This window comes from Branchiostoma lanceolatum, chromosome 4, assembly GCF_035083965.1.
Source record: "Branchiostoma lanceolatum isolate klBraLanc5 chromosome 4, klBraLanc5.hap2, whole genome shotgun sequence".
Taxonomy (NCBI): Eukaryota; Metazoa; Chordata; class Leptocardii; order Amphioxiformes; family Branchiostomatidae; genus Branchiostoma; species Branchiostoma lanceolatum.
The window spans coordinates 6,775,746-6,789,667 of record NC_089725.1 but is presented as its reverse complement, the minus strand read 5'-3'; the positions used below and the strand labels follow the sequence as shown (position 1 = coordinate 6,789,667).

At 43.6% G+C, this 13,922-nt stretch overlaps 1 protein-coding gene and 1 pseudogene across 5 annotated transcripts in view; one reads left to right on the top strand and one right to left on the bottom strand.

The window, feature by feature from the left end:
- The window catches only part of LOC136432372 (WASH complex subunit 2-like), a 32,969-nt gene extending 24,799 nt beyond the window's left edge, over nucleotides 1–8,170 (bottom strand). For all 5 annotated transcript variants that reach the window (XM_066423585.1, XM_066423590.1, XM_066423588.1 and 2 more), the window contains exons 1-8: nucleotides 8,037–8,170; nucleotides 6,410–6,574; nucleotides 5,203–5,295; nucleotides 4,619–4,690; nucleotides 4,392–4,463; nucleotides 2,154–2,327; nucleotides 691–784; nucleotides 19–95 (exon numbers count right to left, since the gene is read on the bottom strand). In XM_066423585.1, the coding sequence (XP_066279682.1) occupies nucleotides 19–95; nucleotides 691–784; nucleotides 2,154–2,327; nucleotides 4,392–4,463; nucleotides 4,619–4,690; nucleotides 5,203–5,295; nucleotides 6,410–6,574; nucleotides 8,037–8,135 (846 nt within the window). In that variant the 5' untranslated portion in view covers nucleotides 8,136–8,170. The remainder of the gene's footprint in view (nucleotides 1–18; nucleotides 96–690; nucleotides 785–2,153; nucleotides 2,328–4,391; nucleotides 4,464–4,618; nucleotides 4,691–5,202; nucleotides 5,296–6,409; nucleotides 6,575–8,036) is intronic.
- A 5,126-nt stretch (nucleotides 8,171–13,296) lies between these two features.
- On the top strand, nucleotides 13,297–13,454 carry LOC136434204 (5.8S ribosomal RNA; annotated as a pseudogene).
- The last annotated feature ends 468 nt before the right edge of the window (nucleotides 13,455–13,922 follow it).

Genomic DNA, 13,922 nt, shown 5'->3' with positions numbered 1-13,922 from the left:
ACAAGGTGCACAGCTTACCTCTGATTCTGAACCAGACATGTCCTTTTCACTCTCAGACTCACTGACACTGCCATGGTCACTGGCAATCTCTTCATCTGGAAAACAAAATCAACCACCATTCATCTACTGACTGGAATGAAATTCTAATGCACTAGAAATACTGTAAATGCAGAAATGTTCGCGGTGATTGTAGGTTGACGATTTTTGTGATGAACTCTTCAGCGCGAACTTAAAACCACCGCAAAACGTTTTGCCCACCTATGACTGTAGCGCTACTATTGTTTCAAACGCGAAATAAAACCACCACGAACACTCCATTTTCTCCCTACCGCGAAACAAAAACCATGTGAACTTAGATGCATTTACAGTAATAAGAAATAAACATATCTGACTAAGGTCAACTTTGAGTTGACTTTTTCCTGATGACAAATTTGCAGTGATGATGCCATAGAAGATCAAGAGTGGTAACCTCTTAGTGGCCGGCCTTGGTACTGCAGCAGAACGTCCGTTTTTTGTATCTGTGGTCCTGGACATGCTGTGGTCTTGTTATGTATTGTTAACCAGAGGAACCAAGCTAGACAATGTACTAGCATATACCATGATTAGACATGAATGTTCATATCTATTTCAATGCTGACTTAATGAGTAGAGTAGTAACTATAGATCTGATAGACATGAAGCAGCCGTTACCTTCACTGGCGACATCCCCCAGTCCAACCTCATCATCCTCCAGGAATGCCTGAGAACCGATGATACAGGGGAGAGGACGGTGCACGTAGGGGTCCTGAGGAGCAACAATATATTATAGCTTTATTCTGTACACAGAACATAGTGTGTATATGCAAGACTCTGGACAAGAAGCCTGGCTCATGAATTGTTTTCATCAATCATAATCCTTAATTGTAAATTTAAAGGCACCCAGAGCATCTTAGGAGGCTTGAAAACTGGAAATATTCTAGTTGCTATAATATCTATGAAATTGACAATTAATGCCACTGTTTACCACATTTGTGTAATAATTTCATATCAAAAGTGTCCAAAAGCGGCACAAAAATAAGCTACACGGCGATCCTTTTAGTTTCACATGCCTAGTGTAATATACTGATCCCATAGCCCCGCCCACCTCAATCAAAACGTAGAAATGCAAAATTAAAACATAAAAATGCAACTATTTGACAGACGTGCAGTCACTCTATCATTGGTGGAACCGCTAATTGTGATGGACAGTCGGGATCAGTCTATTAGCGCTTGGATTTTCTATAATTTCTCACCACACAACAACATCACATCGTGGCTCCTTGCATGTCCATATGTACAATGTAATGGTAAAGTAACATTGAAACTTACTATGTGTAGGAATGCCTAGAAATTTGAGTTTTTTATTCGAGTTTCAAGCCTCATAAAATGCCTTTAACCTAGACCTCAGGTGACCTTACACATGTACATTGTAGTTGCAATGTGTTATCAAGCATGTCAAGAAGATGCATATGTTGTCCTACAGTTTAAGAAAAATCATCACAGAACTTGAAAGATCTTTGGTCAATGTTGCATCAGAATCCTGTGCTTTATCATCATTCCTCTATGGTGTATATACAAAGAATATAATAATAATAATAATAATAACTTTATTGCACAACAATTGTACAAGGTATACATGTAGCATTGTCTGACCCTTCAACCATACTGACAAGACAGAACTGCGACTCTCTTATCTTCTGAGGGCCACACCCAACATCCAGCAATAACAATTGTTAATAGTTGAATTTTATGTAAAAGAACACAACATCCAATCATGTTGTCAAAAGGGTATCAAATTTAAATTCTTGTTTCACTGCTATGAAGCTGCCATATACATGAAGTCAGGTCTTTCTAACTTCCAAAATAGCTAGGAAGAACATTGTTTCCATGCACTATTCTGGTAATCTCCAAGCCGATCTAACGTTTGCAAAGACCGTCTCCAACTGGCAAAAGCAATAAAAAATTCCTGTCTTTGCAACTGTTAGATCTGCTTGGAGATTACCATTCTGGTGGATTTTGGTCTGTTTCAAAATGGTTCTACAGCATATGATGTGACAACTCCCTGCCCCCCTTCCAAAATAGTACTGTATTAGCAATGATAGAAGTCAAAGTATCAAAATAGATTAGATGACTACCTTGGGTTCAAGGATGGGCTCTGCTTTGTAACCAGTTTCCTCATCTTCAGAGTCGGACTGCCCAGCCTTGATGTCGAGGGTCTCAAAGGCATTGTCAATGACACTCAGTCCGTACCCCAGCGCTTCTGCCACTTTGGGGATCAGCTCAGCTTCTCTCTGTTCTCTTGTCTTTTCCTGGGAAAATTCAAGAATATTCCTTCATCATTTTAGACATGTTTCCCTTGAAGTTACAATGTAAATGCTTTGTTACAGTCAAGTCTGCATCTTGAATTATCAGGGCTCGAAATTCTTTTTTGAAAATAGGTGCACTGGTGCACCCAACCAAAAAAATTAGGTGCACAGAAAACAAGTGCTTCTGCAAAAAGCTGTCATTTTCGCTCAATGAACATGATTATGTACACGTGGTTAGTTGAGGAGTATATTATAACGGGATGTGATATTCTTAATCCGTCACCCTAGCCCTTAATCCATTAACATAAACTTAAATCCCACAGGAGAACCCTTAATCCGTCACCCTTGCCCTTAATCCGTCATGAAAGCCTTTAATCCCTCAGCATTGCCTATGATATGTCACCATAGCCCTTAATCCGTCCCTTTAGCTCTTAATCCGTCACCTTTACCCTACATCCGTGGTTATAAACTTTAATCCGACAGCATAAATCTTAATCCATCACCAGAGACCCTAATTCGTTACCCTTTCACTTAATGCGTCCACCTTACCCTTAATCCATCACCATGACCTTTAATCCGTCAATATAACCCTTAATCTGTCAACATAGCTCTTAATCCGTCAACCTTGCACTTGATCCGTCAGCATATCCATTAATCCATCACCACAGCCCCTAATCCGTTGCCCTTTCCCTTAATCTGTCATTATAACCCTTAATCTCAATCACCCTAGCCCTTAATTCTTATTATAACGTATAGTACACCTTTGGAAAATGAAGGCAGAAATGACATACATGAGGTATAAATGACATGGCACGGGTCCAAATTATGGTTGTACATTTACCAATCAAGCAACCAACCAACCAATCAACCATACGTAGAAGCATCCGTTGAATGGTGTTTTCCGTTATAATGAACAATAAAAAAAATTGAGGCATGGTTTGGATCTAAAATCATAATATAAAGACGTTGTATACATCAGACGGATTTTTGAAAAGAAAAAAAAAAAAGAGAAAAAAAAACCTTCCCCTGACGGATTCGAACCGAGGACCTTCGAGTCCACACATCACGACCTTCCACGACGAGCTAGTGGTACAAGCCATTCTGGCTCACTACTTTAAAGGTATATAATGGTAAAACCTCTATGCATGGTAAATTTTTTTGTAATTTTCTTGACAAAACTAGTTTCTTCTTGTTCAGTTTTCTGGTATATATGTAATATGGCCATGTATAAAAACATGGATGTAATGTACTACCTTCCAAGATCCATGGATCTCATGTAACGGACGTACTAGTTCACAACATTTCATTAACATAATTTATGAACATTCGCTCGTTACTCGATTACTGCAATTATTAGCATGTTTCATTACACTATTTTGGGCATACAATAAGATAAAGCTATTGTTAACCACAAAATAGTTTTTTTTGTTGAGAATTTTGTTATGTAACGATAACCTAACTATGATTTAAAATGTCAACACCACACTGTAAAGTTTACAAATATACTTCAGTAACATTGATGCAGGGTTGAAAGGGTTGAAACAAGATCCATCCTACCAACGTACGGGGTACCAGGGTACCAGGGTAGAATTGGGTCTCAGGTTCATTTTCGCGGCAGCGCGAAAATGAAAAAAATTTGGGTGCACCACATAAAATAAATTAAAGTTAAATGTCAGCAAATGTTTGATGCTACTGCCTCTCACAAAAACTTCAATCTGTTATTCTATCCAGATTTCAAATTTCAACCAAGCAATACATCAAATAAAGTACAACAAAAGGTTATATTGCCTTTTGTGATACTTACATTTCAAGAATATTCTGTATGCTAGTGAACAAGAGAACCGTTATCCAATACAGTACAAAAATATCTAGGTGCACCAGTGCACCCACGCAGTCAAAAATTAGGTGCACAGCTCCAATTTTGCACCCACTATTTTGAGCCCTGATTATTAAATATCTTCAGGGTGGTGGCAAGTCAGTATACTTTTTGTGGAATAGAAAGTTCAGTGGAAAGAATTATGAAATACTACAGCTGGAAAAAATGGAACCTCGAAGCTGGTAACACACCTGATTTGTCTTCTTCTCTTCGTTCTCACTCTTGTTTTTAGCCTCTTCACTGACGTCTTCATCATACACACGCTGCAAGGAAAAGTAAACACCAGCTTTTTATCCAGCATTTACTAATATAAGATTTAGTAATATCTACTTTATAGAATGTAGCTTTTGATGCAAAATACCAAGATTGTGAAAAACCCCTGCAAGACAGAAACATAACTTAAAAATTGCAGACTTACATTTTCTACAAACTGTGTGTTTGCCAGCATGAGGAAGTTGTTGAAGACATTGTGGACCCTGGTGTCTGTGGCCTGAAAATCAATGCAGGGAAGTTTAGTATGTATATATAGAATATCTATGTCATACCCACTCCAATGTGAAATGCGCCTGAAGTTGAGAGAGCTTTGTGTCCTCGAATGAAAAAATTGTAACAACATCGATTCCAACCTTCAAATCCAGTATTCGAATTTCAAAAGTTAACAATCAAAAGACATTTCTGCCTTCCCTTTGCATACATGTAGGTTAGTCAATGCATGATACCTTAAAGGAACTGCAACTTCAAGACGTGTAGATCAGAGTACTGTAAATGCAGAAATGTTCGCGGTGGTTTTATGTTCGCGGTTTTCGCAGTGAAGTGTTTACCGCAAACTTAAAACCATCGCAAAAAGCCTTTCCATTGTGTGACTGTAGCGCCACTACTGTTTCAAATGCGAACTCAAAACCACCGCAATCATTCCATTTTCTCCCTATCAAATCCCTACAAACATTTCTGCATTTACAGTATCAATTTAAAAATAAAAACACTAAATGTAAAAGTGCAAACCTTCATCTCGTGCATCAAACCATCTACTTGTTTCCCCATCTCGTGTGTTCTGGAAATCATCCGCTGAGAGAACTCTCTTAAATGCATCAGGAGCTGCAAAAAAAATCAACATATCTTACATATAGATAATAATTTTTTTAATGATAGTATAATAATGCTCACAAATAACACATGCCCAACAAACTTAAAGGTAAAATGTCTCCATTCCATAAAGATCTATTGAAAAGCAGAATTCACTTTTTCATATTCACCAGCATACATAGATGTGATACGTAACACATGTACATCTACATGAATTCTGGACATAATTTTGAACAGGGTACCAACAGTCAGTATAATCAAGTGCATGATGCTGTTATTACAAGTAAAATTACAGTTAACTTCTTCAGTTCTTCAGATCATTTTGTTAGTAACATCCAACAATAAATTTTACCAGTAAAGGTTCGACTATGGGCCTGCAAATTTTGTTTCTTTGTTTGTTTCTTGGCATGATTAAACAAAATTATGCCATTTATCCGGTATCCCTTGTCTTGCAGGAAGCCTAAGTATATATAGGCTCTTTATATATACAGAGCCTGTATGTGGGTCCTGTATATGTACTAGTAGTCGGGTTAGAAACTTACGGGAGCTAAGGAAGCTCGCAGCGAATCGGACAAAGTGGAAGGGACTGAAGGAAAACTGAATGTGGCTGCAGGATGTTTCAACTACTGTGGCAGCAGAAAACAGTGGACTACTACTAGTCGGGTTAACGTTGTGGGTATTTTTCAGCTGAACGCATCACACCGCAGTGAAACGCACCGAATGCGGAAGTAACAATGCCACAGAAGTGCAGAAAAAGTCAAGGGAAAGTGACCTGATTAAGAAATCAAATTAATGAAATAAACTGCATAAAAAACGTCAGCAGGACAAGGGTTAGTTACTGTGATAAAGCTACCAGGCTTTTAGCAAGGCATGCGTCCATGCGTCTTTTGGACGCATGATACTAAAATAGCAAGGAAATTGGAAGCCCTCTTTTTTAGCTGGACGAACAGAGGACCTCCAGTTTCCCTGGTAATTACATATACATGTTACAGTGTAACTGTTGCTTTTTTTAGTCCTATCAGACACTGGGACAGCATGAAAACTGATTGACATGCAAAGCTACCAGGTAATTGTTAATCCATAGAGCCCATTTGGAGACAAGAAGCAGCAAATTTAAGATACATACGCCAGCATCTGAAGCAAGTGACCAGTTGGTGCTTCCTGTCCTGAGCTCGTCCAGAGTCCAGGCCCTCTCCCAGGACGGTCCAGCCGGGGCTGACCCATTCACATTGGCTTCAGCAACCACCGGGCCATTAGACTGACCAGGCGCTGTAGCAGTTGGGCCGTTGGTCTGGAATACAGGTGTATGGTTTTCTACAGTTTTATTTCTTCAAGTTTTGTCATCATGTACGAGTATGTTCATGCAAGCCATGAGTTGCATGCCACCAAGTTAAACCCTTTGTCATATCTTTACTTAGAAACTCTCAAACATGTGTATAACAGTGGTAATCAGTTATGACCAATATCTAATTTGTAAACAGTTGGAAAGTCTTATGGATTCCTGGCTATTACATCCCTTTGAGAAAAACTTTTTTTTCAAATACATTAAGAGATTTAAACCTGATCAGAGAGAATGCTGCATAGACCAGAACGGTTTCAAGACGTTTCCTTCCCAGGTCAATACCCCCCCCCCCCCAGTAGTTTTCCCCCAGTTGTTCCAATCAGGTGCACAGCTCCAATTTTGGGTGCGCTAAGGTGCACATGATGTACCTAGTATTTCGATCCCTGATACATACATGCAGGGCTCGAAATAGTGGGTGCACAGTGCACCCAAAATTGGAGCTGTGCACCTAATTTTTGACTCTGGGTGCATCGGTGCACCTATATATTTTTGTAGCCTATAGGGTTAAGGTACTATCGTACACTAGTATACAGAATATTCTTGAAATGTAAGTATAAAAAACAGCATGATAAATTTTTGCTGTACTTTATTTAATGTATTATTTGTTTGAAATTTTGAAGTTAGCTATAGAATTACAGATTAAAGTTCTTAAGAAAGGCAGCAGCGTTAAACTTTTTAATTATGTTCTGAAGAACATTCAACTTTATTTTATCTGGTGCACCCAAAATTCTTTCTGTGCACCCAATTTTTTTAGTTGGGTGCACCAGTTCCCAAAGATGAATTTTGAGCCCTGTATATGCCATCAGAAGAAGATACAAACTCGTAGAGGACCCCGGCCCCGTAGAGCCTGTTAAGGAGGCTTCATGTACATACTAGAAGAGGTTTAGGCTCTTGAACTTTGACCTTTATCAGATTAAATGCATAATGACTACATATACGCACTTGGGACTCTAATCTGGCTCATATTCGTTGCAACGTTATGAAACCATCATTTCTAAGTGTCAGACAATATAGTTTTGTACGATATTACTGACCTCAACAGTTCCTTGAGTTTATGCAATGAGGTTTTATATATAAAACCTCCTTGGTTTATGTGAGGACATACAGCTACAGAGACGAACTGAGATCATGTGACGTTCTCCAGGAAAACATACTATGATCATGCTACTACAACGCAAGCTCAAGCTGTAATCTGTTGATACGTAATCTAATATGATTGTGCACATTTCGGAGCTCTCCTTGGGGATTATAACTAAAAGTAAAGTTAAGATTTGACAAAGTAAACATTCGTGTCATGTAACATCCGGATGCAACTTGCAAGGGACGCACCTGTTTCCTAGGCTAGGTCTCGTTGCAGAGGAAGTACAGTGACTAAAACAGACGCCTAAGATGGTCTTTTAAGTAGTCTTACCATTCCCGGGTCACTGGGAGGCGGTGGCGGCGCAGGAACGCCGGCAGAATCGGGGGGAGGAGGCGGCGGAGGTGGCGGTGGGGGAGGTGGCGGCGCCATCTTGGATTGAACTTGTGACTCTGACCCAAAGGTCACATGACCGAAACCGGCAATCTCGTACCCAGTCCCGTACTATCATGTAACGTATTGTGTTAAACAGACAGAAACTACGAAGCAGAAACAGTGTCAAAAAGATCGTATACGTTTTTTGAAATGGAATAGGTATGTAATTTAAAATGGAATATGTGTTTTTCAAATGGAATAGGTATGTAATTTAGAATGGAATATATGTTTTTCAAATCGAATATACATGTGGGTGCTATTATTTTTGAAAGTTGGTATTGTTTTAAAATCTGGTACTATACGATTCCAAAATACCATACGATTTCTGTTTGCTATATCATTTCTGTTTGCTATATCATTTCTATTTGCTATATCATTTCGGGTTGCTATGTCATTTCTGTTTGCTATATCATTTCTGTTTGTACTCCGGAAATGACGCGTTCCGCTCCGGAAGTAGGGTAGGGCATACATCGGACGAGTTCGTGGTCTCCCACGCATGATGTTGCCGGCCATTTGCTCCGGGTAAGTTGTGTTCGTCTTTGGCGAAATACGCCGATATTAACGCACGCCACGTGTTGTCAGTGTCGCTGTGGACACTTGGACTTAATATCGGCCAGTTATGGTTGGTAGTGACCGTCATTTTGTCGACAATCGCCAACATTGCTTCGGGAACTTTACGTCTGACAGTGTGGGGGAGGGGGGCGTGTTTTCGTGTACCAATATATAACGTTAGATTTCCACCGGCGAATCTTTACGAAAAGAGGAGATTAAATATGGAAATTATGGGTAGAATGTCAACACAAGTTGCTGCTTCTCGGACAATTTTTAATGACAAGATTAGCCTTGATTACCCTCAACTTTGGGGTTGGTGAGCTTGCCGCAAACTGAGCGTTTTGTGTATTTACGACAGAAGGGTAAAAGGGCGAGTCCAGAATGGATGTGTCAAATTAGGGCGTCAAATTATGGTCGCACAACACAGTACGCAGACTTTGTGTGGATAAAATAGTGCTAAAATCATTGAAAATTCTTCTAAATTCTAGAATAAACACCAGTTATTGGCAACTTGGGATATTATAATACCTACCTATGCCATTGTTCTTTATTATCCTACAATTTTACTATCCTATTCATTTTACTGACTGGTGATGAAAATGAGGTTTCATGCTTCTCAACCTCTTTCTTTCTGACTTGCAGGGGATTTAAGCCAACATGTACAGGATATGGAATTATCTGCACTGTGAGCCCAGAGATCTCAGCAGGAAACTGGAGCTTATGAAGTTGGAGGGATGCTGCTATCTCTCTTGTCGTGCAGCTCACAGGGAGAAATATCAGAATCGCTGTTGAGTTCAATGTTTAGAACTATCCAGGAATCTAAGCTAGACGTTCAGATGTGGGAGGTGTGAATTGGACAGAAATACATGTAGTGGTAATGTCAATTTGACATGTTGCAGAGACATGTATTTGAACATTGCAAACTGATGCTTGGGAGAACTAGCAACTCTTGTATTTGTAATTTCCACAACCTTGCCTTTCTTAGAGTAAATATAATATCATATTGTATTATAGGAGTCAAATGGAAGGTGTGATGGTATGGAAGATTGATCAATTGCACACATGAATTTCAATACTTCCTTTAAGCATATTGGAACATAATGGCTTTGAAGCTACATCTAACATCCCTATGCCCCCTGGGTTATCATCACGGCCACTTACTGTAAGTCCATGATGACATGTTATGGCTGCTTGTTGCAGCATGGCAGAGAACATTCTCTCGTCAATTTCTCATCTTACTAAGTAACCTTGGGCATGTTGCAGCTATGTTCCTTTGTACATGTAATGGATTTTCTGTACGTTGACAGGTAAACATTTTCTACATGTGCATGATTTTTCTAGTTAATATTGCTTGAAACCTTTATCCTTGTCATAGAATTTATCCTTATCTGTCATGACCTTTTGATAGGAAAAGTGCCTTGTTAAATGAGTTAAGTTTCAGAGATAAAACTGACTGAGCAAGGCATAAGAGATATTTTCTCTCCCACGAATGTAAAGAAGCTTTTTTTGTACCAGTGTAATTTCTTGGTTCTTGGACTGGCACTCTTCATTGTGTTTGCCATGTTTACTATTAAAACATTGAATGAACTGTTCAGCATCTGTATTGGATTGTTGCTTGACAGGGCCGACCATGCAGTCAGGTACAGATCAACCACAAAATTCTCTTTTCAACACCTGAAAAGCCCTGCCTTTGAAAATTTTATTCTAAATTCTTTCATCCGGAAACTCTTATCTCAAACATCTCAAAGGTTTGTTTTTTCCCCAGCATTTAGCAGTAAGCTTATTCCTACATAATGTTATGGGACTATCACGGGGGTTTATTAAAAGTGTTGTATTTTTCATGCTGATCTTACACTCCATTTGTTTCATACAGCAACCAGAGAACCAATAAATTTATTTGGATTGATCAATTTGAGTATTAGTAGCTTTCTTAGATTTTTTTATTTGCTCTGTCACTGGTAGTCAAGTTTTCGTTGCTATACAGACATTTAGTTCAGCAGTTGTGAATGAATTTTTTGTAGTTTTGATGAACAATATGGTCATTTATTACATGGGCCTTCATGCTGTCACCTATTAGTCAAAAGAAGAGATTGCAAATGTTACTTTCTATTAATAAAAAAACATCATGACTCACTTAATGTTCCTTATTGTATGTACAATTTTCAACAGTTCATATCATACAAAACTGCTTCACTACCACTGGTTTTAAAGAGACTGGTTCCTTGCCCTGGTAAGAACAATATCCATTAACACCCAATGGCCTCGCTCTGTACTTTGCAGTGTGAATAGGGCATATAAACATGTAGAAATCCACAGGGAGCCTGTCTACTGTCTAGTGCTATAAACATTAGAAATTCAGGATGTTGGCCTGCAGTTTGAAACCAAAGCTATCTATTTCAAATTAGGCCCTTTCAGAGTTTGCTCCACAATGCCTGATCTTATTTACAGAGTTGCAACTTGCAATTTGTGCTGTTGCTTGTAGTGCCTACTTTAACTTAGCAATCTAAGGAGCCAGTACAACTTCTACACGACTTTAAGTTAGCTCTATACTCTATCTGACAGCCAATGCCTCTCACCAGGAGCATGCAGACCTGTGTGACAATATTCAAATTGTCTTCAGCAGGCACCAGAATAGTTGCCGCTGCCACTTTTTGGACGGGCGCTCAAACACACAGGAGGACCACCGTTGTTCGTCAAGGTCAACGTCCTTGTAATAAAGTCCATCGGCATCGTCGCATGCCATCGCACCTGGATAAGAACGCGTACGCCTCCTCCCCTCAGGCCCTTGCGCCACCTGATGAGTTGCCGTCGAAAGCACAATGAGCGTCCATTGGGCAGCCAGACAGAATAGCCTCTCGGTAAGCCCCGCTTTGGAAAGGGGTCCATGAAATTCAGCGAAGGTGGTCTGCCTCTCCTCCCTCTGTGTTTTTGTATTGCACCAGTCGACACGATCCCCGGCAGAGGCGCGGGCGCTGCCCGTCAAAACCCGTCTCGGCTAGAGAACGGTGACGGGAGCAGTCGGCCGTAATGGGGATCCACCAGAGAGCGATCCGCGGTCCGTGCAGTAGTCCGCACGCCCCCGAACAGCGGGAACGCGCCGCGAGGCCGCGAAGCCTCGGGAGCCTGAGCTGCAGCACTCCCGGCCACACCGACCGTTGCTTCCCGTTAACGCCCTAGCCGTCCCGCGAAGGACGAGCCCCCACTCTCTCGGGCGACGCCTCCGCCGGTTGAGTCCGACCACCGAGTCCGAAAGGCGACCTCGCACGCAGACGGAAGGTGTGAGTCCGTTCACTGGCGGTTCCGAAGACCTGGGCATCGTCTCCGCGGAAGACCCTGCCCCAGCGCTGGTTCGTCCGGACGCCCGTGGCACGGTCGACCTCGCGGGGAGCGGCAGCCTGATCGTCGGGGTAGCAAAACGACTGGGGAGGGAGTGTGCTGACCGGAGACCCGGTGTCCGCCGTCATTTCCCGCGCTAGACGAAAAACGACCACTCTCTTTCAAGGTAGGGTGAGCGACCTTCGGGAAGGGGGTGAAGGTGCGCTCACCGGCACCGACCACCGCTCCCCGTCGACAGGCCGTACGCCGGCCCCGACTCCACCGACCCGGAAAGGACTCTACCGGGGTCTGCATTTGGAGGACCCTGGCACCACCCCGGCCCGCCCGCCGACGGTCCGTGAACCACCACCAGCCCCACGCCCCCCGTCCGCGTACCGCCTCGACGGCGGCGAAACTAGCCGAGCAAGCCTGTCCGATCTTGTCCGAGGACCGACCCAACTGCGGGCGCGTACGCTCCGGCACCCTCCCCCGATGTTGCAGGACATATTGATCATCGATTCTTCAAACGCAGTCTGCGGCCCCGGGTCAGTCCCGCTCTCTCAAGGTGGCGGAGGAGCGCGGGCGGAGTGTCAGGAGCACCCATGCCAACCCACTTGGCGGCGAGACCTGGCAGCTTCCTTGAAACGTTGGTCGGGTGCCTTCAGTGTGAGCCCGTCGTTCCTTATACCCTGCTAAACCAGCGAGCCGCCCAGAGTAGCCTGGTCGAGGACTGAGTCAGGTCCTCCCGGCGAAAAGTTTTAGGCGGGCGTGCGCAAGTGGGGGAACCTATATCCTGGCGGAGGGGCGTCGCGTTGTGGGTTTGCGCGGAATGGGGTTGAGTTGCTAGTCTCAGGGCGGCGCTTAGGTGAGACGACTCCTCCCCGGCACCCCGGCGCGGCGTTTCGGTCTCTGACTCGATGCAATCCGTCTTGCGGACGAGTGACCTGTCCTTAAGCGTCGGACTTCGAGCGGGCATCCTGCGGTCCAAGGCCTCCTTTGGGCAGAGGGTAGGGCTGTTCTCGGTCGCCACCGGCGGTCTCGACCGACTGCTCCACTCCCCGAGGTCTTCAAGAGAAGGGCGAGCGCAATCGGCCCCTCGGCTCTCTTTCCCAGCTCGGGCCGGTCGGTCGCGTTTTGTCGAGGGGGCACAGCGGTCTTCACGGCGGGCCCCGGCCCTTCCGCTCGTTCACCGTCCTTCACTCCGAAGGGCGCCTTCTTCCCGTCTCTGAAACGACGGTGCCGAGAGGCAAAGACAAGCTTTCGATGCGAAATCAAACGAAAATAAAACGACAACTCCTAGCGGTGGATCACTCGGCTCGTGTGTCGATGAAGAACGCATGCAGCCAGCTGCGAGAAGTAATGTGAATTGCAGGACACATTGATCATCGACTCTTCGAACACACTCTGCGGCCCCGGGTCCGTCGCGCCGCTCCATCTCTCTCGCTCTCGGGCGCATAGAGAGACTGCGGTCCTGGCGCGCGGCTGGGTGTCTTTGTCGAAGCTGGCGGCTTTCCACGGCGATCGGTAGAAGCTTCGTCCCCCGAAGGACAGATTTTCACAGTTCCCTCCGGCGGAGACGCTCGCGTCCAAACCCGATTTGCTTCTCGCGCTGGCGGCGCCTCACTCGGGTGGACCGTGGGGAGTTCCTCCTCGCGACCCCGACCCGGCTTGGCGCATCCCCGCCGGCCGTCCGAATCGCAGCCCTAACAATCGAGCTGATACTCTCTCCCCGGCGAGCTAGACTGCGAAGGGCGTCGGCAGGCGGCGTGCCCGTCCGCAACGAATGGACGGTCGCCAAAGAGCAGCGCTTTGCGCGTTTGCTCACTCCACTCCTCGACCTCAGCTCAGGCGAGACGACCCACATATTAAGCATATTACTAAGAGGAGTAAAAGAAACTTACATGGATTCCCTCAGTA